We start from the raw sequence: 27,118 nt of genomic DNA, 5'->3' as shown, positions 1-27,118 counted from the left end.
TTAAAGGGGTGAGTTGTTACAGAACATGCAGCTTATCACCTTAAATTCCATCAGTTGGTTATTTCTGTCTTTCAATATAAAGTAAATAATTTAGTTTTCCTCTTTCTTTACATTTCATTTGTGTAAATAGATTAGGAGAAAAGTTGCAGAAGAGAGCACCATGTTGTTGAGGATTTCTGATAAATTCCAGAAACATGAAAGGTTTGAGGTCCCCAGTGATTCTTGTGATTGAGTGCAGTGTTCCCTGGTTCACCATTTCCCTGAGCGAAAGGGTCATTGTCTTCGCTAAGGGTATGGAGGAGGTGGATGAGGAGCGAAGGGAGGATTCATGAAGAACTTTGCTGTAAGGAGATGAGAAAGCCTGGTTTTCAAAGGAGAACAGGGAAAACAGTGTGTTCACACACAACAGTATGTGCAAAGAATAAAACAGAATAGAAAGAGAAACAGAAATGAGGAAAGGCACAAAGACTGGGAGACTCGTGAGAAAAGTACTGCAAGGGAAAAAACCAGCAAAAGGGGTAGGTGGAAGCATGCTTTAGAGCTTTGTGTTGGATGCTAATGTATTTACAAGTTCATACTGTTTGCTGCTTATCTCTAGGTTTGGTAGCTGTGGGGGTGGGATAAATGAACAAACCAGATTTGCTTTCTGAATTTTGTTTCCTGCTTTTCAGTATTTTCTCAGCAGCAGATTGTGGTTGCTGTTATGTTAGAGAGAGCTGCTGCGTGAGGGGTAGCAGCTGGCTGCCCCGGGTTGCCATAGTTCCCAGGTGCATCACCTCACCACTTTCTCGTGGCTGAAAAGCTGGGGTGGGAGGATGACAGTGTGTTCACTGCTGATGGGAAGCGTCTGTGTGTGACTTCAGTAGCTGGGAGTGACACTCCTGAGCTTTGTCACCAAGGGACTGGCACTGGGAGGAAGAAGGGAATTTTTAGTTTTTCATGAAAATCTCCACAGACTGCAAAGTGGGGGTTTTGGGTTTCTTTTTGTTTTTCTTTCTGTTGTGTGGTATGGAAATAAAAACCTTTTAAAATATCTTCTCAGGAGAGGAAAAAAATGGAGAAGATGCAGGCTTCAGGATCCTGGCGCTTTCGGCATTTGCCTCAGGGATTGTTTCAGTATTTGTTCAGGGAGGGCAAAGTTCATTGTCGTCGTTCAGAATGGCAGAGCAAATGAATTTTTGCAGGCTAGCAAGGGAGAGGGGAAAGCCCCTCATTGAAAACTCCTTCGTGAACTGGAGTACCCATGAGCATTGGGCACTGATGGGTCTGGAAGAACTGGATTAAATCCTCTTTGGATTTTATAAGTGATAGCAAAAGCACCACCTCTGTTTCTACATCAGTGTAAGTATACCCACCCAGACAGGAAAGATGGGCGAGATGAAAATAATCAGTTAGCACTGAGGTTAAATTTCCAAGAAAATGTTGGTCATTTTACTTTCTAGAAGATGAAGATGAGAGACAGTGTTCTTGAATGTGATGAGGAATTTTTTTTTTTAGCCAGATTTTGTGAAGAAAATGAGACCAGTGAGATCACACGGTTTGTTTCCCACCCTCAAAGGTTTTTGAATCCATGAACCAAATTCAATCAAATTCCTGAGAAGTTTCCTGCAGGAAGTCCGAGTAAACTATTAGGAGCACCCTGACTGCAGAAACTACTGCCACATAAGCTTAACCATTGTTGCACTACAGGGACTCCATGGGATGGGGGACATTAGGAAGCCCTTGTCCGTGGGAGCAGTTGCAGTCAGAGGCTGCAGCCTTAGCCACTGTTAGAGGATGCAGAGGACAGCTGTAGGCTCTGCTTATCCTGCTGACCATGGAGGGACTTGTTATGGCATTTCCTTCAGCAGCTGGTCAGATAGTCAAATAAAGGTATAGGGTCAGAGACGAGTCTGTGCAAATAACTCTGCAGTTGCTGTCGCCTCCAGGGAGTCTTTGCCAGACAGGTTTTACCCTTTTGTCATGGGGCTGTGATGGGATTGAGTTTCTGTCAAGCTGTTTCTGCGTGTGTCCCTCCCTGCTACAGACAGAAGGGCTCTTGTTTGCTTCTGCAGTGGGAATTGATAATGTCAATAAACTGAACTGAGACTTGAACCCAGCCTCACCTTTCCCTCCTACAGCTGTATCTTCATTTGGCGTCTGAGCTCAGAGATGACCATCAACATGCGGCAGCGACTGTCTGACATGAAGCAGAGAGGGAAGCAGGCAGAAAAGTCTCCTCCACACAAGACAGCTGGACTCATGAGGTGAGCAGAGTAGACTGAGACGAGGTGAGTGGCTGTGTAGGGTTTAATGTGAAAAGTGTGGCGCTGGGATTCAGCTGTAAGGTTTCTGCTGTCTTCTCAAAATTCTCTTATTCTTCTGTTGGATTTGCCATGATTTTTGTGCCCCTCTTCTTTGGATATAGAAGTCTTGCTGTGATTTTCCAGACAGACTTGCTTAGTGTTGCTTCATTGATTGCAATGTGTGTGCAATGCCTGTTGTGTCTTAATTTAGCTTAATGATGTGGTCAGAAAGTTTAATAAGCAGTTTATCTGGCAATGCTGGGGCTGGTACACAGCATCTCACCAGGGAAGCCTTGCTTCTTCATGAATGTAGTTCTCTGGATCCAGGCTGTGTGCAGTTTAAAGGCTGTTTTCTGCAGTGGCAGTACTGAATTAAACGTGTGAGCTGTACGAGTTTGCCATGTCGATTATAACTCTAAAAGTGTCCTTACAGTTGTGCTGTTTCTTTGTTGATTATTTTCTGAAGGCTTTGAAAAAGGTCACCTATAAATAATTATAATATAAATAATAAATATAAAAATAATTTCCATTGGAAAAGTTCTTGGCAGTGAAATGGTATTGATATTTTTTGCTCAGTAAACAATGTCTCTAAAAACAAACCACCGCAGCCTACAAACGGAGTGCATCTAAATTTATCTGGTGACCTTTCTTCAAAAAGTGGTGCTTAAACACAGACCCTGTTTTTAAACATAACAAGAGTGACAGGCGATTATGGATTATTAGTGTAATGTTATTTTGTTTGTCTGTAGTTAGTAAGTAGCTGAGACTAATTTGACTGTAAGCAATCCAGGAGAGACTCCTGACCAAGCTGATGTGGGAGCAAAGTGGGGAAAAATGGCTAAACACAGATTTTTGATGGTATGTTCCACAGTTTTCCTTCTACAAATTGAGTTCTGGATATAAAAGCGCCCAAGCATTGGAGGACTTACCACACTGGTTGTTGTTTTGAGTATCACAAGGACCTTCCCACTCCCTTTGGGAGCAAGTAATGTTGAAACGAGTCTGTCTGCATAGTTTCATCTGGGAAAGTCTTGATCTGCTCATTCTTGAAACGAGTCTCGTCTAATAAGTTCTTTCAGTAATGTTGCTGGGAGAGCTCAGGAAGCCTTTTTCTAGCCAAAATTCTGGACCTGTCAAGCAATGTGCTTTTTATAGCAGACTCTCCATTATTCCAGCAGCTGCAGCCTTACCCTACGGAGGCTCAGCCTGTGACAGATAATCCCAGTCCTCTTCCGCATTAGGTGATGCTTGTTTCCGTCACAGACGCTCGCTGAAGGGCGGTGTTAGTGCCGTGCTATGCCAAGCCCACAACTTTATTAAACTTGTTTGGTAACCTGTTTGCAAGCCTGGAATCTACTTGTTTGGTCAGCTTTGAAGGCTTGTTTTCAGTTTTGATCGACCGCTGTGGTCACTGGAGATCAGCAAAGACATAACTCCAGAGCATTTTGGATTGGGACTGGATATGGACGAAAAGCCTATTGGAGCAGCGTTACTGAGGTGGGAGACAGAAAACTAATGATCTCGAGTAAGATTGGTTTTCTAGATGCCCTGTGTTTGTTTTGGTTGTGTTTCTGAAGCCTGTGTAGGTTTCAATGGAGAGCTGGGTTGCACGTTGTGGTGTAGAACTGTTTCCTCAGAAGGACTCACAGTGGTATAAGAAAGCTCCCTGCCTGGTGATGTGTCATTTGTTCTACTGGATTTTCTCTAGAACGGTAGAATTTGGTGGGGGAAGTAATGCACTTTGCTAGTCCCATGGGATGGATGAATGACAGGATGAATAATCAAAATAATACTGGGGAAAGAAAACTGAGCTGAGGCGGCAGTGGGGAGCTGAAGATTTCCAATTCAGGACAGTGCTGTCTCTATTCAGCTGCGACTGGCAGGGCAGGGATTAGCCCAGGTGAATAACATCTGGAGTGTAAACACAGACGATGCCTTTCTGGGTCAAACCAGTGCTCCATGAAGCTCAGTATTCTGCCTGTGATGGTGGCAATGGAGGATGCTGTTTAGTGACACAGTGTGAGCCTTGCTATAGGAACCTTTTACGTGGTTTAGTATTGGGTCATGGACCCACTGCCCACTGAATTTGTATAAATCCTTCTCGAACTTTGTAGTATTGTCTGCCTCTGCAGCCTGCTTTGGTGACAAGTTCCTGGAGTTCACTGCTCTTGGTGGATAGAAGAGCTTTTTTTAGTCTCTGTTAAACCGCACTCCTCCTAGTTTTGTTGAAAGCTACCTGCTTCTCAATATTGTGAGCTTTGGTGAACTGTCATTCTGCATCAAACTATCTCTGGTCTCTATGTAAACCTTTATCATAACCTCTCTCCATCCAACCTTCTCTCCAAACTGAAGAGTCCCGGCCTTTTCAGTCTCTCAAAAAATTTCTAGAGAGATTAAATTTTCTCTTCTGATGGATTTCTTTGGCTCACCTTACGGGACGTGAGATTATTTTGGAACTAATCTGACCTGTGTGACCCACAGGTCTCCATAGCACCCCTGGGAGTCTTTCAGTTCTGCCTCTGGTTGTGATAATTGCAGATGTGTGCTTTTGTCTCACCTACTGAACATGAGAAGCTTTGATTGTTTGGGATAATAGAACTTGTACTTGGCTGATATCGCTGGTACACTTTGGTTTGAAGACATTTATCTTTTCAGAGAAGGAGCCATGTAAAGGCCTTTTAGTAGGGTTTTGATTTTGATCCAAGTGCACATTTATTGTTTAGAAAAGCTTGTCTCAGATGTTTGGAAGGGAAGATTTAAATTAATTTTACTGTGGAATATTTGCAGGGCTTATAGTTATGTTTTAGCTCAGCTTTTATAGTTTTTTTTATATTTTAATTTTAAAAGTAACTTTTTCTGTGACTTTCAGTGAAGCTCTACTATAAATAGCAGGAGCTAGAAATGTTATCCAAATTAAATTGTCTGAAAATTATATATGTATGCTGAAGAAGTACTGTGTGCCATCAGCTATATTTGGAAAGAAGAGCTCCTTATCAAATTCTCAGTGAGGCTTTGGTCCAGTCCAGGAAAGCTGTGCAGTTTCCAGGGCTTGGAACAAGGCAGGCATTTGATGCCAGGTCAGAAGTGATGCCTGAGTCTGTGCTGAACTACTGCAGTTATAACCAGGGAAACTCTGAAGACAGCAGCACCGGGATCTTTCTGTGGGGAAAAGCAGGGTGACTTTCTTTTTAAAACCCTTAGGCATCTGGGCAGGAGGCGAGGGCAATCTGCTAGTGATCCCTACCACATAGGATGTTGGAATTTCATAAACCCGCTCCTAAAGCTGAGGGTTTAAGTAGCTCAAGATCAGAGTGGGAATGCTGACAACATACCTCTTTAAATGGATAGTTGCCATTCTTGTCTGTTTTGTTTTGTTTCAAGAAAAGAAAGCAGGGTTGAATTCAGGACATGCCAGAGTACAGAGTACCTAATATCAGATGTCTGAATACTAGAACTCCATAAAGACGTGTGGCCCTTTGAGTCCGTGTATGTGTCCTGAAGCCTCTTCCCTGCCACTGACCTCCTACTGGCAGACCCTTCAGAAAGTAGGAGCTGAAGTACAACTGGCTCTGCCCATCTGTACAGAACAAGATGTGGGCATGGTACTAGAATGAGATCCTTCCTCAGCAAAGGAAGATGACATAAGCAAGGATGATTAAAAGTCTTGCTCTGAGTCACATGTGTCATGAGAATTGGACATGTCTGTACGTGCTATTCTGGAACAGCTACTCTGAAGCATTCATTCTGGTATAATGATGCTTTGTTGGGGTTTAGCAGGAATTCAGCAAACCCCAGAAGTCTCACTCTTTTGCTTTCAAAATGCTCTCATGAGGTGCTTATTTGGAAGCAGCTCTCATGCTGGAAGCCTCACCCTACGTTACTCTGTCTTCATCTAAGCATGAACAAGAAGTAAGACAGAGTGTTGAGGAGATGTGTGCAACAGAGGGACTTAGAAGAGTATCCAAAGTACATAGAGAAGAGAAAGTAGTGAAGTCCCAATTGAGGGATTGACTTGGGCAAGCACAACAGTTCAAACAATCTGGACCTAGGTTTCATTTTCAGGAGTATCTCAGTTTTGAGTCAGTGACCCTAAGATCCTTTTGAAAACCCCATTCAGTTCTCGCCCTTCAAGTCACAGGACTGAGTTTGAAAAGCATATTTGTGTTGTAAAAAGGAGGATGTGAAAGCTGGGCATGAATTTTTGCTGGGATAATGCAATATAATCTTACATTTGTATCAAACGCATGTGAATTCATAATTTGGCGCTTCCCGTGAGATATGAAAAAATGCACATCCAACTTCCAAAGTACATTTTGCATTCTCTTACTCAGCTCCTTTGAGGGGTAACATAAAACAGTGATAGCAATCCTCCCTTCTCCATTTACACCATTGACAGTACATGTAGGAGTTTAGCAAACACATAACCTTGCCTTGCCACATCACCTCATCACAGTGAGGCATTCAATCAGTTAGATGTTAAAATGTCAACAATCCAACCCTTCTTCCTCAATAAACTCCTCAGACAACCATGATGAATACAAGCAAAAGGATGCTATCGAAGTTATGGATACAGAGTTAATATTGCCTACCATATATAAATGTAATATACCTCATTGGATGAAACAGAATGAGGCATAACCTCAAATGTACGGTGGTGCTTGAACTTTGTTGGGATTCCCCTGCTTAGACACAGGAACCTCGGAGTGACGAGATGGACACACAGACAGTAGGAAAGATGAAGAGACGGACAAACTCGGATATCAAAAATAGGTGAGGGCAGCCGACATGAACCTGTTTCACTGGAGGACCCTGCAGACCACAGTCTGTTGCACTCTTCTTTTTGCCAGAACATCTCAGAGCTCATCTGAAAGGGCTGGGTAGTTATTGCTCAGCCAGTCCTAATAAAATGGAAATTTATCTTATGCCACTGTATGGGAAGAGAAAAGATTAAAACAGCTTAACTACTTCTTACCTTGTTTCAATACTGCCTGCTATCTGTCAGCTGCAGAAGTTGGTCCCTCGCCAGGCTTCTCTGTATTTGCTGGATGAGCTATTTTTATTTTGTGAATAATGCTTGGCACTCAACACCCACCAGTGATATCCTATAAATACCACTAATGATGAATTTGGCACCCTAGCTCAAGGCTATGGAGTGGGCACTACACAAATGTATTTGTTAGGGATTCTTCATTTGGGCAAGTATTGTCCAAAGTGTGTCAGTTCATTTGGTTCTGGTGACTGAAGAGAGGAAGGGGAAGAGGAGAAAGGGAAGACAGAGTTTGGTGGTGTTGAGTGTCCTTGACTGGTACTGGGGAATTCTATACTGGGAGTGCTTCTGAGGTCTGTGTGGGAACACTTGTCTGATCTACTTTGAAGATCTGCCCAAAATACATTTTACATTATTCCTTGCGCCTGAAGGCTAAAAAAGGCAGCATGGTTCTCTTATGGTGTGTGGGCTGTGCCTTCAGGTTCTGTGTGGTGTAATCTTTGATATGATCCTGTCTCTTATGTGATAATTTGCCATATACTAAATTGCTGTCAAACTGGGAGTATCGCTGTGACACTTTTGATGTGTAAAACAGATCCAGAGAGGAAAAGCTTATGGATGGGAAAAATATTTGCCTTTCAAATATGCTCTACCATCTTGACCTTATCAATCAGCTGGGTCTGAAATGGAAGGTGAAATTTCATTCCGCTTTGCTTTCTTAGACTCGTTTGCTTCTGTTCTGATTTCTGTCATCCCTCCACACGTATGAGACGATTCTTGTGGTGGCAGGCCCTGCATGCCTTTGTGCAGGGTTTAACTTGCCCTGGTTCTCAGAGATGAATTTTGTTACGGTGAAGGCTGTTTATGAGAGCTGAGACAGCCTGCTGAGTGTGGATGGAGATAAGGTGGAAAACTGCCTGGTGTAAGGATTGAAATGGTGGGCAATTCTTGAGATAGACCGTAACACTCCTTCCAATTCCTGCCTCCCAGGCATGAGTCCATCTCTGCCCTGTCCTCTGTGCCTGCACTCTCATCAGACAGCGACAAGGATGGTGAAGACGAAGGGAACGATGAAGATGAGCTACGTGGGCTGCAGTCTTTCCAGATTCAGTCCAACTGCAGCGCTGAGAGAGACTCAGGTATAAATGGGAGAGGACTATGGGCAGAGGTGGAGAAAAATGGCATGAACGTCAAGTGGGGAGAAGATGAGAGTCACTGGCTAGGGATAACAAGATATGGACAGAAAGAGAAAGACCAGGACAGAAAGGGATTGGTTGACACCAATGGGTAATGTGGAGTTGCCCATTCCTGCATCTGAAAAGGGGTACATTTCAGAGTACTCTGATTAGAAATTCAGTTGTTAAATTGCCGAGTTTCTTGCTAGTTCCAACTGGGCAAACAGATTTTGAATTAGCGTCCTAAGCTTGGGTCTGTAAGCTATTGGAAGTCCACAGAAGCCAAAAGAGATCTCATGGCGGATTCTAGAGATGTCTGATAAAACTTACAGAAGAGATTACCATTACTAATTTGAAGTATTTTTGCCACAGTTGCTACAGTCTATTGGAGCATGGTTTTTTCCCAAGCTTTTGGTGGGCCACTGCACTGCAGCAAGTGTTTGCAATGGGTCTGCTGAGTCAGTGAAAATCCTATATAAAACAGTATGTCTCCATTAAAATTCTGATACAACCGTTTGGTAATCTATGGGAACACATGTGTTGGCAGTGGTCGTCTGGTTCAGAAGGTGTAGGAATGCTGCCTTTGAGGAAAAACGAGATGGGGTCTTTAAAAAGCTGGACTGCTGGCCAAGGATGTCAACTATGTATGTATCTTTTTCCCTTTCCAGATCCAGATCTTACCCTCTCAAGAAGCCTTTCCCACTGGGAAATGAGGAGGGTAAGTTGCTAAACCTTCAAACTGTATTTCTTGTCATTGGGAAACTGGAAAAGAAATTCCCATGGAGATTAAAAACCTCCTTCACACTGGTGGGAAAGGTGCAGCTGTGGTGGGAAACCACTGAGAAGCCTCTCTCTGAAGAACGACTTGGGGATGGCAAAATAGAGCCTAGTTTAAGAGAGAGTTTCACTTGGGATTTTTGCATCAGTATCTTTCCATCAGATGTTATGCTTTTGCCCCTTAATTTCTGGCCTGAATCTTATATGTGGTGCTGAAGCTGATCATACACCTGGATCTGAGTGAGGCATTTAAATGTTCAGTTATGCAAGAAGCAGCAAGAAAAGTATCACCTTTAGTTGATGCTTTATGTTAAGCTGTCTCACAGACAGCTTTGGGTCTTTTACAGAGGTCGATGTAATTGTGTTTTTCTGTGGGTCTTTTGTGTTCTTTCCTGTTTTTCCCTCAGCAGAGCTCAGTCCCTAAGACTGTCTTTCTTTCCATTTCCTTCAGGCCAAAGAGATAGCGGCAATCCAGCGCTCAGAGGCACCAATGAGCAAGATGCCTCGGCAACGTGGGCGCTGGTCCCAGCCAACCAGCAACATAGAGATGACTGTGAAATCCATGCTTGATTTGCGTCAGTTGGAGTCTTTCTCTGTTTCCCGTTCACCGAGTCGAGACTCGCTGTCTCAAAACAGCAACGGGGACGATAGAGAAGAGCAGGCAGATCTTCCTGTGCACATCAACAAAGTAAGGGCAGTACTGCTCTGAGGAGGTGAATCTACCCTGAGTGCCTCTGTTTATTATTACCTACATTTATTATTACCTGATGCCACTCTTTATGTCCTTAGAGGTAGCTCTAAATGCCTTCCGAGAAACTTGGTTTAGATAACTCTTCTGTAGTTATTTACTCTGGCAACATGTGACTCTGCCATCTATAGCAGAACCCATATGGGATCAAGGTTTCTTTCCAATGACAGGGAAGACCTCATGTTTTATTTTAACTCTGTGATTATTTATGGCACAAACAAGATGAGAAGCTGAGCTCAGAATTACAGATGTGTACCTGATTACCTGTTAGCTCACTCTGCTGGAGTGCAACTTCTTGACTCGAGTAGTCACTGAATATGGCTCATATGATGCCTTTGGTTGTGGGCTATGCTAAATTATTAAGTTCTCTTTAATCTTTGTGCCTATGGGTCACAGCAGGTAATGGGTGCTCATATCTCAGAAAGCTAATGCCTGTTTTCCAGTAGCAGTTTGCCTCGGTACCTAACTTCTGTAAGAGTTTTTCCTTCCTTTATAACTGCATGGCTGAGAAGAGGATGTGGCTTGTTGCGTGCATTAAAACAGTGTTTTTCAGCTGTGGGCCACAGACTTCTCTGAACTGTGTCTGATCAGTCTATAAAAGGTAATGGAAGAACCTGCTGCCACATGGCTTACTGATGTGTGGTCAAAGAGGCATAGGGAGTCCACTTCTTTATCAGAGAATTTTATGGGAATGCAAACAGGAAACTACAGCAGTAGTCTGTCAAGTTTAGTAAATGAAGAACAGGAAAGACTTAGGATTACTGTGTTTTCTGACCTCAGATTTCTGATCATATCCCATGCTGTAATGCATACTTTCTAGTCTGCACAGCACTTGCTGACTTAATCAAAACCACTGGTAATATCTGGTTTTCTGTCTTCTTAAACCAGGTTGGCAGCTCAGTACCTCCCCAAGATAACCGGTCTTGCGTGCGACCTCAAGTGATTCGGCTTGTGTCTTGTGAAGAGGGGATTTTCTCTCAGGAACTGGAACCTTCTGAGAGTGAGGAGTGTGTAATCTACCCTGAGCAAGATGAAATCCATCCCACAGGCCCTAGCAGGTTAAAAATAAGCTCTCTGCTGTGCATGGCTTAGATGTTTCTGTTTTAATTTGCTTACAGCTTGTGTGGTGACTTGGATAAGTTGTCTTACTGCCTGATTGATGCCAGGCATGTTTAGTTGAGAGTTTTATGCCAACCTGATGGTAAAGGCATCTGAAACAAAGAAGGCACCATTAAAATAATCTTTCCTCTGAGGAAACTGCACATTAGCAGCCTTCTCCAAGTGTTTTTGTTGAATAAGCAACTTGTGAGCAGTGGTTTTGCTTTCTCCCTTATCTGGGTTGAAATAAGTAAGGGAAAACTTGGAAGCTGAAAAACCACCCAACAGTGACCTATACGTGGCAGTGAAATGTCTGCTGAGGAGAAATGACAGGACGTTATTTTATGACAACTAATTGGGCAAGAATTTAACAAATATAGTATGTGATGACCCTTTTGTGGGAAATAGGACGGCTTGCATGAGAGAGATGCAATTGAAAAGGATGCTGGAAACAGTGGAGACCCTTTTTCTTCCTCTGCTGTTTCTTCTATTTTAGTTTTACGTCACTTAATTTTCTGTTTAATTCTGTGCTCCATTTTTTTTCTTCCCTGAATTGTATTTTTCCCTTCCCCTCTTAACCTGGTGCTAGTAGCTGCTTAATTTCCTCTGTCTCCTCCTGCTCTGTTACAAAGAGTGGGCTGATAGCTTTAGATGGGCCTTTATACAGAAGTGTATGCCAAGATTTTGCAGTTGAAACTGCTAGGTTTCTCTCAGTTTCTCTTTATTTACTTTTTAAATTTTATTATCATAACATTTGAGCAGATCCATGTGCTGCTCCATCACGTGAGAAAGGGAGGCCTCTGGTGATGTTGGATACAGGCTGGACATATCTCAAAGCATACAGAGTTTGCAAGCTGCCAGGAGTAATTGCCATTCAGTTTTGTTGAGCAACTTCTGCATCCTACCTTGCATTGGAGCACATCTGAAACCAAAACTCATTAAATCACAACAGAAATCAGGAACCCTGCCCTACAATATTCTATTTTTGTGTGACATTCTTCAGTAAATTAGTCTTGCTCAAACCCAGAATCTTCTCTTTTTCGCAACACAGAAGTTTCCCAAAGAAGCAGGTCATAAACATGGAAAAAGTAGTATATTAGGGCTCAAGTCTATGGCAAATGGGAGTTTCAGTCATGCAGGTATAGGTCTGGTGTTAGTCCCTCTTTCATTATATAGACCTCTACATTTGTTTATCACCTGTGCCAGAAATCAAGCCAGAGCAGTGCTGTGCTGGTGCCTGGTAATCACGGAAAACCGATAACGCCCAGAAAGTCAGACAGTCCCCTCGAGACTTCACTGTCCAAGCTTAATGAAATGCAAAAAATGTACTGTATAACGATGAGAGAAATCACCTTCTTTTTCTCTTTAAAGCCTTATTTTTGTAATCAGAGGTGTTAGTAACACAGGTAAGGCCTTATTAAAGTTAGAACGTGCTTCTTTACATGTAAAACAAGTTATCTCTTCTAGTGCCGTATCTTTCCTGTCTCTCTTGTAGTGAGTTCCAGGTAAAAGCACTGTCCCACGGGAAGCTAAGTAGAGGTTATCACAGTAATGGATGCCCAGACAAACACAGTCCTGACAGTGCCTGCTCTGTAGATTACAGCAGCAGTCGCCTGTCCAGCCCAGACCATCCGAATGAAGGTAAGATGCAAAGACATTGTGAATGTACTTATATGTGATGTGGAACGCTGCAGAAACTTGCTGGGGTGATTCTGTGCCATGTTTATCAGCTGCTATCCTGATCTCTGATACTTGATCCACTTCATGAGCCGAACTGAGGTCACGCTCCTGTTAGTCTTCCTAGAATTCAGGTGCATTTGAACAGGCACTTCAGGCAAAGCCGCTGTAGCAGCAGGAGTTGGTTAAAGTGCACTTCCCTTCAGTGCCATTGGCTTTCTCTTACCTTGCCAGGTAAGGTTTGGTATTGATTATCCCATAGGCTGTGCTGTTTGTGTGTTATGGTAGATTAGAGAATTACACTTACTTAATGCTGACTGACTTTTGCTTTAACATTCTAGGTTCAATTTAGCGTCTTTGCTGAATATTTTTTTTAACCTGGCTGATGTTACTGTGATTATGCTATTACAGCATCAAGGGTTTTTTTGCCTTTTCGCAGATTCTGAAAGCACTGAGCCCCTAAGTGTGGATGGCATCTCAGACCTGGAGGGAGAGGAAGGAGAGGAGGATGTGGGTACTAGCATGCCGGAGGGAGAAGTCCCCCGGACACCCGATCAGGAAAAGTTCCTGAAGCAACATTTTGGGACCCTGGGCAGTACTGATGGAAAAGGTACAGCTCTCTGCTCGTTGGGAGCACTTTGTGAGGTCACTCCAGATTTGCTCCCTGTGTAAATCAAACCAGGCTACAAGTTCTGCTAGGCTTTTGTTTGTGTGTGTGTAAGGGAGCAAAGATGGGGAACCAATGTAGAAAAGCCTAAAGAAGTGTGACATCTGTTAACTCCACCGGTGTGTGTGTAAGTTTGCCTGGACGAGATTGTGGTCTGTGTCACTTTGGGTTAAGTGTTGTCTCTGGAATCCTGATGAGCAGTTCTCCTTGTTCCCGGACTCGTTTTTCCTGTTGCCTAAACGGTTTGTTCCACCCCCATAGGTGACATGTAGTGGCCTCTAGTGGTATATTGAGGCGTAACAAATGTCACAAAAGAAAAGGCTGAAATGCTGGGTGGAGGGAGAGAATGAGAGGAGACATCAGAGTGGCAAAGGAGCGGAATAGTATTTCTCGACCAACTCCAAATCAAAGCCTGTCTTTTTAGAATCAATAATGGTTACAGGCAGCACTATCTATGTGAGTTGTCTGTTTTCTTCTTTTTTTTCCCCCTCCTTTGATTGGTTTGATTTTTTTTTCTTGGTGCCAGTGCCTCAGTCCTACAAGCAGTACAGGACACAAAGGGAAGCAAAAAAAAAGAAGAGGCATGCCGTTAGGGAGAGTAGCAGTTTAAGGCAAAGTAATCTAAGTAGAACAGAAAAGGCAAAGGCAATGAATTTACTTCATTCTCTGTGGTTTTAGCTCAGAAAAATCCCCTTGGATATGGGGGATCATTTGGTAGTCTCGGTGGTAAGAAAATGCATGTGTCAGAATGTTTGTTCTGTAACTAAACTGCTCCCTTTTTCTCTCCCCTTTAACCAAAATTTTTAGGTGGCTCATGTAGAAATCTGGAAAGAACTGAAAACCTCAGCATTTCCTCTCGCTTTCTTTCCCAGTCCCCGGCTCTCAGGTATGACTCTGGTTGTTTTGAGTGTTTCTGTCTGTTTCTGTTAGTGAGTAGGGCTTGTGCTAGGCCTTGAGTCAAAATAGTTGAGCAAACTTCTGGCCTTGGTGTGCCTCGGCACAGCAAAGTGTTAGCACAGCACTTGGCAGGCTGGTTGCAGATTCTTGTGATTTGGACAGGCCATCCTGTGTCACTTCAGCTGTTCTATTTCTTCCTAAAGCAGCACTGTTGTTTTGTTCTTTTTCCTCTTTAAACAATGTGCTTAATTGTTTCGTGATTAATGCCTTGATTGATTAAGTTGGAGGAATTGCTGGTCACCTGATGTACTCTTCGCTGTTTATGCTCTGTTTATTCTTTTGCATTTCATTCAGCTTGGACAATGAAAGTAGGCTTGTCAAGTTTTTCTTTGTTTTACAGCCCTTTCTTACTCAGCTTTGTTTCTCAGTGCCGTGCCTTCACAGGGTGCTCAGGTGTCTCATAGGAAGCCCCGTGGAGATCCTATTCTTCCAAAAAAACCCTCAACCCTAATGCACCCCACAAGGCGTCTCCAAGCTGTTTCCCTTGTTTTTAAAAAAAAAATAATTCCAACAAAACAAACAAACAAAAGAACTACTGAAAAATGGGGTTAAATACTTTTGTTTGGGTTCATACATGTTTTAAACAAATACTCTTGTATTCCTCTGAAATGACAACCTGAAATCTCAGCTCAGATTAGTTTCATTGTATAGGACTGAGCAGATTTGGGTACATCTTCTGTGATTCACCAGCTGTGTCTAGATTCAGCTGCTGTTGCTGCTGTCAGGAGTGCCTCAGTCTGTCTCACTTTGGGGCCGTATTTTTGGGAAGAAAGCCAGTGGTTAGCTATTGTGTAGGCTTAGGGAGAGCTCCAATGGCGAGTGAAGGAAGTCAGTGGTGCTCTAGCGATGTAAGGAGAGAGGTAGTTTTAGGTTATGAAAACCTCTGGTCTTTTTCTCTGTTCAGCTGTTCAAACATGCCAGATTGAAAATTGCCTCCTTTCTGAAGTAAGCCGACTGTGCTTGTCTTGAGTGGAGAGGAAGAGGAAATTATGCTTTCCTCTTGAAGATGCTGACCAGCTTTCTTAGTAATTATGCTTTCATAATGTTAGGAAAGTCTAATAATTTTCCCTTAGGGTATCTCAGAATTGAAAAGATTTCATTGTTAGTAAGGTGAGCTGAGGGAAAAGACCTGATTTGACTTTGCCCTGTCTTTCCTCTGCCTGAAATTTTTCCTTCTCTTTTGCCTTCCCCTTTTACAGTGTCCTCCCTGGAAACAGTGACCTAATGCTATTTGTGATTCTGCAGCCTAAGGTCAAATGCTTTAAGACCAGTGCTTCCAGGGATGAGTAGAAATAAGTTGTAACAGCTTAGGGCATTTTTCACTTAAAAAAATCCAGATAGGGAAGGGCTCTTTATCCCAGAGAAACTGGCTTAATGCATGTGCCTGTTTGTCCAGGGCAACATACTTAACTTGTTTTAACTGTGATTTCTTTATCATGTTCTGTAGACGATTGTCACTCTCTTCATCAAATCTGATACTGGATTCAAAACCCATCGAGCCGCCAACCCAGACCAGCCGGTTTATACCAGACCTGTTGAAAAATGGCAGCAGCCATCCTGGTGATGCATTGGAGAACACCCAGCTCCTGGAGAGTGTAAATTCAAATCGAGCTGTTTATGCCCAGAAAAAGCGCAGATCAGCTTTGGAGGCCAGCAGAGCTGGTATGGCTCCTGGACGGGTTATTGCGTCCTTTCCGGAAGGCCCTGTGAATGCAGTGATGAGGAAGGCACAGTCAGTTCATGACCTCGTTCATGAGGGTAAGGACACAGGTTGGAATGATGGTATAAACCTGAGAATGAAACAGGGAGATTGGAACTTGAGTAGAGATTTAAATTAAGCTTATGTCTTTCTGCATTCTGAGCTACAGGCTTTGCATGTCTTCTAACTCAGCCTGTGAAGGGAAAATATTTTAAATTTGTAGTGCAGATGCTGGTCTCCTAGTTAGCAGTCTCTGGTATTTGTTTGGCAGCTGTGGGAGGAGCAATGCAAAGGGTGAAATGAACTATTTGCAAAGAAATTCTTTCCTGCTGTGGGTGGTTGCTCCAGGCCAAGACTGAAGCTCCCCAGGGTAGGGAGGAGAGAAAGAAAGAAGACAGTAAGAGGGAGCTCACTGTATCCATGCCCTCTGTGTGAAAGAACTCCATTTTTGAAACAGTCAACTCATGAACAGTCAATAAGCACTCAGATTGTTTTGATTTTTTTAGTAAAATAAAACAGAAAAACAACCTTACCACTGCAACATCATATCTAAGTTTTTGCCTACTTCCTCTGGCCTCTCAGTTAACAGTCACAGTGGTCTGAGGATTTCTGGCCGTACGCTTCAAGAACGAGTCTCTCTCATCAGGTAACCAGCAGTGTGTGAGCAGGATGAGGGATGGGCAGAAAAGCAAGCTGTTGAGGCTTGGTGACGTTAACCTGAAGCAGTGGTTCTGTACACCTCTCCAAGGGGCTGAGCTGAGGCACGTAGGCTGAAACAGCTCTGTTACTTTCCAATTTTGGAATTCACTGCAGGCTCTTGTCTATTTTTGGTATGTTTGTCTGTTTGATTTTCACAGATAAGGGTCCTGGAGTAATATCCTCTGCCAAGCAGCGCCCTCAGACTCTTTTGGTGGTTGAGAAGGATCCCAAACCTAGCAGTTGCAGGGCGTTATCAACCAGTATGTTGAAGATGGATGGATCTGGTGCTCTGCTGGCCAAAGATGTCAGGGCTGCGAAACCAAAGTCCTATATGAACCCCACAACCAGCTTCCGGGCTAAGATGTCAAGGAGCATATCTGTAGGGGAAAATCTGTACCTTGGTTACTCCACGGAAATGTTGACTGATGGGAGGACTAGCCCTCCAGTGGCAGAGAAGATGCAATTTAGCTCCACAGAAGATGCTGAGAAGATTAAGTTACCAGTGAAAGAAAACGTTCCAGTGAAGCCAGCGCTTCAGCCAGTTGTAAACTGCTCATCTCCCAAGTCCTTCCACAGCAAGTTGGCATCGTCCAACCGAGCACATCTGATTCTTGACATTCCCAAGCCATTGCCTGATAGACCCACACTGGCCTCCTTCTCACCCACTACCAAAACAAAAACCTTGCTTGAGCCACAGTGTCCACAGTCGCCTGCTGGGGTCTGTAAAAAGAAACCCTCTTTTCCTGAGGTCCGAGCCTCCAAGAAGGAGAATCAAACTGCTGGGTCTTTGGTTCCTGGTAAAGAGATCCCAACAGGACTTGCTAAGGAGAGCCCAGTGGAGAGTTCAGTCTCAAGGACAGGTTGCCAGGATGAGCCAGGGGTCACTAATCCAAAGCTGAGGGAGCTGTCAGAGGGTCATCACCTGAGGTCTCCAGAGGGCACACTGCCCAGGTGCAGGGAGAGGATCACCGGGATCGCCTGTGTGCTAGACAACCAATCTGGACTTTGCCCACTAGACCCCATCAGGCCGAGGTCTCCTACGTCTATAACTGCCTCAGCACAGGTCTCAGGTGTGCATGGATACCCATCTCTTATCTTCCCCCTTCTGTCTCCTGTCTTTGTGAACCGCCTCACGATCCCATCACATTTCTTTACGTCCAGCTTCGGGCCTGTCTCGTCCTGTCTGCACCTGTCTCGTTCCATAAGCCATCCCCTCAATGGTGAGACACTTCTTCAACCTGACATCTTTATCTCAGTCTTTAATTTCCATTTCTCCTGGGTCTTATGTCTGAAGATCCTTCATAGCTGAAGGTTTTGTAGACCTTAGCACTCTCATGTTTTTAGCTGTGCAATCACCTGTAGGGGCTCAAACCTCTTTCTGGTGATGTGCTGGGTATCCCCGTGAGTGTGTAGGTTACATGCCCTGTGCCCCTCTTGGAGCATGTCTGACCAGCAGATGAAGGTGCAGGCCAACATGAGCTTGCTGAACATGACAGCAAGCACTGATAATGGTGGCAGTGAAGTTATGCCAGGCAGCTCAGGCTTTACTTTGTTAATGTGCAAGTGTACAGGGTGCAGAAGGGTTTGCATACAATTTTCTCAGGTGAGGTAAGGCTTGACCAAGGTGAGTTCCTTGCTGTAGCCATCTGTGAGAGGGAGAAACTCTCTGCTGTCAGTCTGCTTTGAGGACATGTCTACAAATTGGGTATGAGATGCACATGCAGGCCTAGCGTTTGGGTTAGAGCATAAAGAGTATGGATTAATTTTTGAATTATCTCTAGTTTGGAGAAAAAGTTACGGAGTGGGGAACTGTTTTACTTGCTGAAAACAGCTCTTGGATCTGTACGGGCCCTGGTTTAAGGTACTTCAGATGAAAACTAGCAGGTAAATTCAAACTGAAGTTAAAATCCTGCCCTCCAAGGCAGGAAAACCTCCAGTGGCAGAGAAGACACAGCTTAAAACTTTGTGTCACAACCTGAAAGGAAATATGCCTTCCTAAAATACAATATGAGTTAAGTCGTGCAATAGGAAGCTTGATGTGAACCACTCCACTGATACCTTGTAGCTTCAGGGGGCTATACAGTGCAGTTTTTAATCCCTTTTGCTGTGTTGTTCTTACTCATATCTGAGAAGGGACTCCTCTGTAATCCTCTGATCAGTTACCTTCTGCGGTGCCAGGCTGCTCCACCATCCAACACAATGGTTAAGCGCAGTATTTCTGCACCAAAGCGTTGCAGAAGGAAAATCTGGTTTTCAGGATCAAACTCCCTAAGGCTGAAGCACTCTTACGTAAAACAGAAAATGTGCTGTTTTGTCTAAGGGAGCTGCTGTTCTTACACCATACGGCAGCAGCTCTGTAGAACAGTGAGAGATCCTGAAACTTTCAGACCCTACCCCCACAGGGGTGAGGTTTCCTCCAACAGCAGATGCAGCCTGGAGCTGTGGAGTCTCCTTCTGCAGCAGAACACTAACAGTCCAGTTGTCAGTGCTCTTTAGGCTGAGTTTTCTCTTCCAGACCTGGGAATCAAGCTGTGTATCACATGGGTTTTGGTCAGCTGCTAGAAATCTTTGTTTGCAGAGTTAGCACAGATAGTGCAGAGAAAGTAATTTTTTTTAAAGCAGCTCCCAATACATCGCATGCCCTGACAATATTTAGCAGCATCCTTTCATGAGTTAGGATGATTTAGCGCAGTAAATCCTCGTTTATTTTATTTTTTTTGTCTCAGCAGACAGCTGTCAGCCTTCAGATTCTCTCAGACCGTGTTTCCCAAATTTTCAGTGGAAAAGCTGTTTAGATCCAAGTTGACTATTGCTGTTTGTGCGAACAGTTTACTGTTGCTTCTTGTGAATCAGGGTGGCAATTTGGATTAGAACTGTAGGGTTGACAGAGACCTGTTCTGCTTCTGGCTTGCTCTGTCACTTTGGGTTTCCACTTAATTTTCCTGTCCTTCCATTTTCCTGCCTGTGTAACAGCCGCAGATAAAGAGACTTAATTGTGTTTGGTAAACCATTTTGACATCTACAGCTAAAATGCTGTAGGTGTGCTTAGTGCTGTTGCTGTGTTTAATACTGCCTGCCTATTTCTGAAAAGCTATGCTCTGCACACTCGAGAGGCAGAAAATACCTGTTACTCAGTTTATGTCTGTGACCTTTCTCCAAACTGGCAGCTCACAGAGCTGAGACCAAACTAAAAAGCAAGATCAGAGGAGAAATTCAAGAGTGATCATGAGAAGAAACAAAAAGAGAGGACGAGGGGGGCAGCACAAAAAAAAAAGCAGGGAGGAAGGGCAAGAATCCTGGACTGCACTTAAACCTGCTGCTCAGACTCTACAGGTTGGGTGATTTGGGACCAAAAATTGCAGAAGGAAAGATTTCCTCCTGCCCCTTTGTTCTTCTAGATGTGTTTGTTTATGTATACATGTATACACAGATGTCTTTCTACCTCTGTTAGTTTATACATCATTTAGATGTATTAAAAAAATCAGCTAAGGTTCCCTCCAGCCTGTTCAAAGATGACGTTCTTAGAATTGCAGAAATAATAGTGCTAATGTGACCAAGTTTTGTTTTTAGGTAACTAAAGGAAGTCAAATGGCCTTTGTCCAGGCCTTTGCAAATTGAAGATAACTGCAGGTTGTGTGTGTGTCTGTGTGTTTGTTCGTGGTTTATGTCTAACTCATGAAAGTGTTTGTTTTATTAAAACATTACAGGCCGTTTGTCAACACTCCTCTGGACCTCAGTCCTCACTGGAGAGCACTGTAACAGTTCAGTATAATCCTTCATGCTCAGCACTAGCTGTACACTGTGCAGAGGGATGCATGAGGGGGAGCGTGAAGATTTCTAACTAGGTGGAGGCTAAATTGGAGGCTGCTCAGATCAGTCCCTTTTGCTGTTGGAAGCCTTGAGCCAAACTTGACTAATTGAGAATGGCATAGGTAATCTGTCCTTGGCTAAAACAGAAATGTGTCATCTGAGAAAAAACACTGCTGACTTTGGAGGGGCTAAACACTGGAAAAAAGAAGAACGTTTGAAACGAGCATAATGTCTAGGTAGCATGAAGGAAAAGCTCCTGTAGGACTTGCGTTTTAATGAGTGGCTCAAACCAGCCCTAAAAATTGACTAAGTGTGTGCACATGGTCTTTCAAATATATATTTAAAAAATATATACTCAGCTATGAGATTGCGGATATTGAAGTGTGTCTGTGCCTTAGTTTGGGTTTTTATTGTTTCCTCCCCTTCAGAGTTGTGCATCAGCGTGGAGCAGTGTGAGCACGTGGTGTCCGAGCTCCAGGACAGCATGCGCAAAGCCATTCATCTCTACCGCATGGTGAGTGACCTCGGACAGGGGCCCTGGTACAGCAGATTGGCTTCACAGCCCGCGAGCATCGAATGCATGTGCTGGCTGGCTCAAGATGTTCTCTGAACTGGGCGTTCAGTGACGTAAGCTGCCTGGTTGCCCGCTTCACTGCACCTCAGTCTTGAACTGAGGAGGCAGAAACTCCTGATTTCCAGCTTTTTGGATTTTCTGACGGCGTGCTATGGTACTCTGAGCAAATCAATTAACTTTTCAGTCTGTTTAGCCTATCTGTAAACTGAAGATAACAGTACACTCTTTTTCAAAGGGGTATTAGGGAATTAGTTAATATTTACACAGTGCTTCAGAGATATGAAATATTATAGGAGCTCCAAGTTTTATTATTCCCATCTGTTCTCTGTCTTTGATGCCTGGGAGAAGGATTAGCAAATGTGAGATACAGTGGGAATCCAGCTGTGAAAGGGAATGTGCAGCCATTTGCCTGTCCCTCTCACTGCTAGACCAGAGTTACATACAGAGAATTCTCTATGATTCTTTGCTTAGCACCGATCTGTCAAGTCTCCTGCAATGAGTGTGAGCTTCTGCCATGTGGTCCTCTGCTGCTCTGGCCTTAAGTGCTTGTGTTAGCTCTCTGACCTTGCTCTGTTCCTGTGACCAGCTGCATCTGGCAGACAGGAAGAGAAGGAGACTGTGGCCCTGTGCTGCAGCTGGGAAACACAGCAACTCTTTAGGCCCAGTCTAAGGGGAACACTACCCGAAAATGTGCTTCCCATCTCTATCCTATTGGAGTAATGCCTCTGGATTTTCTGTGACTAGCAGTATTGGGTGCATACCCTGCTATACGACTACATTGGCAGGCTCAAATGTGGAAGAAAAGGACGCTTGAGTCATCTGCAAATCTTCATGGCTTCGCTTCCCTAAAGGGCTGAAACTGCTTACTTGGTGCTCTACCTAAACCCGAATGCATTCTTATTTTTTCCTTTCCCTTTCTATTTTCAGGTGTTAAATGATACGGAGTCTTCTACTGACAAAGATAAAATAGCGGGCCTCCTGACAGAAACATTCTCCTCAATGAAGAAAGAATTGGACTCTCTGAAGGATGAGGAAGAGCTTCCAAAGGTTAAGGAGGCACTGGCAAAGCCACAGGATACCACTAGCCCACCGAATGAGGGATGCGGTGCCAATCTACCAAGTCCCAAGAGTTTGGGAGATGAGCAGACACTAGCTCTGCTGGAACAGTACTCGGAGCTATTGTTACAAGCTGTGGAACGACGCATGGACAAAAAACTCTAAAAGGGGTGGCTTTCAGTTGTTTGTGAATGCACAGAAATAATCCCAAGAAGAGGACCACAGAGAGAGCTTCAGATCAGTGCTGTCATCGCCCTGGTCTAGGGCTGGTGGGGAGACCTTTATACATTGATTTTCTCAGGCCCCTACAACTGACTTGCTCTAATTCTTATCAATGTGCTGGCCACAATTTTAATATTTTTTTCCCCAATGGTCTTCAACTTCCTGTCTCTAGATAAAGTCTTGAAAGAGGAGTTTGGAGAAATTGCCTTGAAATTTCTTCATAGCCGGGAAGTCAGGATGTTTGGCGCCTAAAGAAACAAAGAAAACCCAGTTTATCCAAGAAATTCTGAACTGCTAACTGAAAACAAAGGAGTCCGAGTGAAGCCAATCCCTTCCTCTCCAAGGCTTCATGAAAATCAAGAAGCAGACTTTTTATGGGTTTATTTATTAATTTATTTTTCTGACTGTTGCTCTGTGTCACGGTTGTGGCCGTTATCTTTGTCCTTTAACAAAAACTGTCAATCCCTTTGCCATATCCCAGCGAGAAACAATCTTTGTAATATAAACCCCCGACAGGGAGACAGGCTGGAGTGTCTGTGCAATTAATGAACTGTTTTCTGCTTAAATCTTGTCTTGCCATTCTTTCTTTTCCTGCCTTAGTTTTGTTACTTGGAGTAATCCTACTGTTGTCATGACGACCCTGTCTGCTCTTCTCCTGTTTCAAGACAGCCCTCACACTGTATTTTATCTGCATTCACCTCTGGGGTAAGGCTCAGCAGGCCTTGGACCATGCTTTGGAGATGACTTAATGAATTCAGTGGTATTTTTAATCTGGAATTGATGTTTTATTAATACTTCAGATGGGGTTTTCTGCAAACATTTTAAAAATGAGATTTACATACAAATATGGAATATTGTTTCAGCCACCTTTCGTGATAGGGAATTGGTTATTGACTTTGTTACCGTGACTGGGAAATTTGGGGTGATGATTTATTTGTTGAGAAGTGACATGGAAGAGCTGGTTTCCACCCCGTATGGTGTAACTCTGGATTTGAGAGATCTTCAGTGCAACAGCTCATCCATGTCATTTGTTATTTCACTGATGCCTTGCTTTTCCAGGAAAACAGAATATTTACATCTCTTACCTTTTGTAAAGCTATTTCAACTACCAACAGAAAATGCTTTCCCAAGAACTTCAAACAAGATATTTTAGGATGTGATTACCACCATTTCCCCTGGTGCTTTACAGGAATTCACTGCTTTCCATGAATTTCTGGTCTGAGAAACAGGAAATCTTCCCTTCTTGCATTTGTGTGTGCAATACTCTTCTCCCTCTGTGGAGCTTCTCTAAGCCCATGTTAACTTTTGTTTGTTGTGACTTAAAACTGTCCAGTGGTGTTTTTTTGGTCTACGATAAGCTAAGGAAAAAAAATTTCAAACCAATGAAATTCTTCAGCACCTTCCCCCTTGCTCCCACTCCTTTCCACAACAGAGAAAGATACACAAAATGATTTATCTTTTCCTCCATCTCCAGACTATCTTGTATTTATTTTATGGCAGAGCAGTGTAATTCCAGTTTATAAACCTAATGTGAGCAACAAGCTTTCAGTGGGAGAGAGACTGCTAGCATCTGTGGAAGTCATTCAGAGGCAGCCAAACTGCATCACTTGGTTCCACAGGTTCCAGGCTTGCACAGTTGTCTTTCATTTTACTGTCCTGGTTGTCATCTCTGAAACCCTGTGGCACTCGGCAGTGTGGTCTCTTGACCTCTCTCTGTGACTGGAGATCTGCAGTGCAGCCTTTTTTCTACTGGGACTGGTGTAGGATGACCTATTTCTTCCGAATATCTCCAGGGCTGAATAATCTGCAGTTTTCACTCTCCCCCTAACAGGTTTGCAGGCTGATCACCACTGCCGAGTGCTTCAGGAGCTGGCAGTATGGGCAGCACTTTGAGAGATTTCCAGGTACTCCTGCCTGTGATTTAAATCTGCCTAATCACGTTTCAGGTGTCCTTGCTAACCTTTCCTTCCATGGGCTTGTACTGAAACTTTAAAAGTGTTATTTTCTAGTCCTGTCTCAGCATTGCGCTGTGTTGAACCAGCTGGTGTGCTTGGTCCCGTGGACAGCTTCTCTTGCACAGACAGGTTTCGCAAAGGAAGGCAAGTTGAAAAACAGAGGGCAAATTTCTGGCTGTTTCCTTGAGTGAAAAGGTGTGCTGCAGGTGCCACGAGTGGAATGTGTGGTGGCAGTCATGTTGGGTCTGTGATGGAGTTAAGTGTGGGTCAAGCTTGCTTTTGGGGTGATTAGTTCCTCCACTTTCAGACTGTGAACATATGTCCTAGTATACAGGAAATTTCTCGCTGTACTGGGGCCACAAGACACTCAGGTAAAATAGCAGTCCCTTCAACCCAGGTATCTTTTGGTACTGGCGATAATGGTTTGAGGGTCCTTTATATTACTTCCCTGTGCAATTTTATTCCATTTTATTTTTTAGACTTTGAGGTAAGTGACAAAAAGGGTCAGAGATGATACAGAAGAGCCAGTGGTGAGAATGAAATTCCCATTAAGGTAAAGAGCAACAACTAGTCAAGCTGGTATGAAGATACAAAACAAAGCTCCTCAGAAATAAGTCACGTGAAGCAAGTCTGATCTTTAAGCTGATCAGAGTAGGTTTTGCTTCCTGGAATGGATTCTGCTTGGAGTCACAGCTGTATATGGGAAACCAGAGGTAAAATCTGATCAGAATGATGGTAAAGAAGCGTTGGGCAAGTAGATCACTGGAGGATGGCTGTGTAGTTTAAAATACATTAGAATAGTAGAGGTAGGACACTCAGGAAAAGAGAGTAGATGTAGAGATGGTCTTGGCCTGAGGAACACCATTTGGCCGATACCTCTGAAAGGTGTACAGAAAGGCTTCAGGAAAGTAGATTTAGGACCGAGATGGTGATCTGTGATTAAAGAATGAATTGGAAGGGGTTTGTTTTTAAATGCGTCCTATTGGGCCTCTTGTTTCCTCCCTTGCTGTCCTCGAAGCAACTATTGTTTCTTAAATGGCAAAGTCATGAGCTGTTTGCCCAAGACTTGTATGTTATGCATTGAGTGGTAGAAGCCCAGTAAAGGAGATGCTGGTGCTACAAGTTTGTTGCTGAGGGGAGCGAGGAGATAGTGTTGCTCTTTGTAGATTGAGACTGATCCAACTGATTGTACCCTGCTAACTTCCTATTGCTGGCAGTAGGAGATGTTCCTAAAAGTTCTCGTTTACACAACAAAGAGCATAAATGTGTTACATTTTGTTGCACCTTTTGCATATGTTTCACCACAGGCTGTCCATTGGGCCAGGTAGAGGAATACTGAGTGGTAACTGCCTGGGAAGTGAAGAGGCTTGTGGGAGGAGGTAATGAACCTGAGTCTGTCCCCCTTAGCGGTCTGTGATCCCTCTTACTGGTTTACCTGGGTATTTAGCATAGGCACAACCAGATATCTGTATTAAGGCAAGTTATTTGTTTAACATAAAGCCTGAAAAAAATAATTTGGACATACCTATCCTCTTTATATACATTTTGTCCTCTCCAACCCAACATTCCTGGTCTAAATGAGAATAGTTGATTGTTTGGGGTTTTTTTTTTCATCTTGTATATAATATTACTTTGCCTGTGAGGACCCCTCAGTTCATTCTGAGGCTCTCTTGAACCAGTGCAGTAGGAAAGGCTGCAACCAGAGAGAGCAGCAAACTCTGTATATTTTTCTTCCCCTGCTGCAGGCAGGTAACACCTTCCTCCTCCCCATCCCTCAGTAGCACCCAGGAGCTGAGTGTTTGAGAGTCTGTGTTTCTTCCACCTCCTCTCTCAGGTTGACTTCTCCTTTCCATGGAACCTCCTAGGTGATGGTTGAGGCAGGCCTTACAGCAGCCTCTTCTCCAGTCCCCCGTTTTGCCAACTTCATCACAACTCAGAGGAATTGGGACATTTCCAGGAGTAGAAACGTACAAACTTAATTTTTTAAAAGGAAAGTATATGTACATAATTATATATAAGAAAAAAAAATGAAATACAGGTATTTAAACACCATTGGTAAATTCATGCATGTGTATGGTGTCTCCCCCCGCCCTACCCTGTTGGATGTGTAGCATCCAGGACACTAAATGACAAAAACCTCATTAAAACAATAGGCAGGTCTTCTAGCAGCCCCTTCCTTCTCTGAATAAGACCAGCGTGTCCCATATTTCAGCTCGTGTGTGTAAATAACACAGGGCACAGCTGGGGCTGTTTTCGGATGGGAACCCGCTGCGAAGTGTGGAGCGGGAGATGCGCGGGGCAGCAGCGTTGGGAATAAGCCATGTCCACTCCGCATGTGTTACCTGCACCCTAGGCACCGGCCAGGCAACCCTTTACCCCTGTTCTCCAACACTGCCCTTTTCCTTCACCTGTTTAAGAAAAACAAAAAACCGAAACTCCCTCCTGCTTTATTTATAAATGTGTGTTTTTATACTTTTGGCTTTAGGTAACATAATCCTTAAAAATGTCTTTTTTTAATTATTTGGAAAAAAAAATAATAAAAATCGTTTGTTGGGTTGTTTTTTGTTTTTTTTTTTTTTTGCACTGTGAGGCTCCCTCTGGGAGCTGTTTTTAACTCTGTATTCATTTGTACTTCGTGTCTTAAAACTGTTTCAATAAAAATGTGATCATTTGTTACCGAGCTGCGGCACCCATTCGCCAGCACCGCCCGCGATTCTTCGGGGCTGGGGGGC

The 27,118-nt window shown here is 43.6% G+C and overlaps 1 protein-coding gene across 1 annotated transcript in view; it reads left to right on the top strand.

Annotated features, from left to right (window-relative positions):
* LOC104542556 (mitogen-activated protein kinase-binding protein 1-like) overlaps window positions 1-22,374 on the top strand; it is a gene marked incomplete at its 5' end in the record, with an annotated part of 32,685 nt that extends 10,311 nt beyond the window's left edge. The window contains 12 exon segments of the mRNA XM_010186907.1: window positions 2,121-2,246; window positions 8,263-8,411; window positions 9,116-9,165; window positions 9,676-9,912; window positions 10,861-11,030; window positions 12,566-12,711; window positions 13,187-13,357; window positions 14,222-14,300; window positions 15,819-16,129; window positions 16,928-17,989; window positions 21,008-21,093; window positions 22,081-22,374. Coding sequence (XP_010185209.1) covers window positions 2,121-2,246; window positions 8,263-8,411; window positions 9,116-9,165; window positions 9,676-9,912; window positions 10,861-11,030; window positions 12,566-12,711; window positions 13,187-13,357; window positions 14,222-14,300; window positions 15,819-16,129; window positions 16,928-17,989; window positions 21,008-21,093; window positions 22,081-22,374 — 2,881 coding nt within the window.
* Between the last annotated feature and the right edge of the window lie 4,744 nt (window positions 22,375-27,118).

The sequence above is a fragment of the Mesitornis unicolor genome, unplaced genomic scaffold (genome assembly GCF_000695765.1).
Source record: "Mesitornis unicolor isolate BGI_N332 unplaced genomic scaffold, ASM69576v1 scaffold22906, whole genome shotgun sequence".
NCBI lineage: Eukaryota > Metazoa > Chordata > Aves > Mesitornithiformes > Mesitornithidae > Mesitornis > Mesitornis unicolor.
The sequence above is the reverse complement of the archived record's forward strand: the minus strand, read 5'-3'. Positions and strand labels throughout refer to the sequence as shown.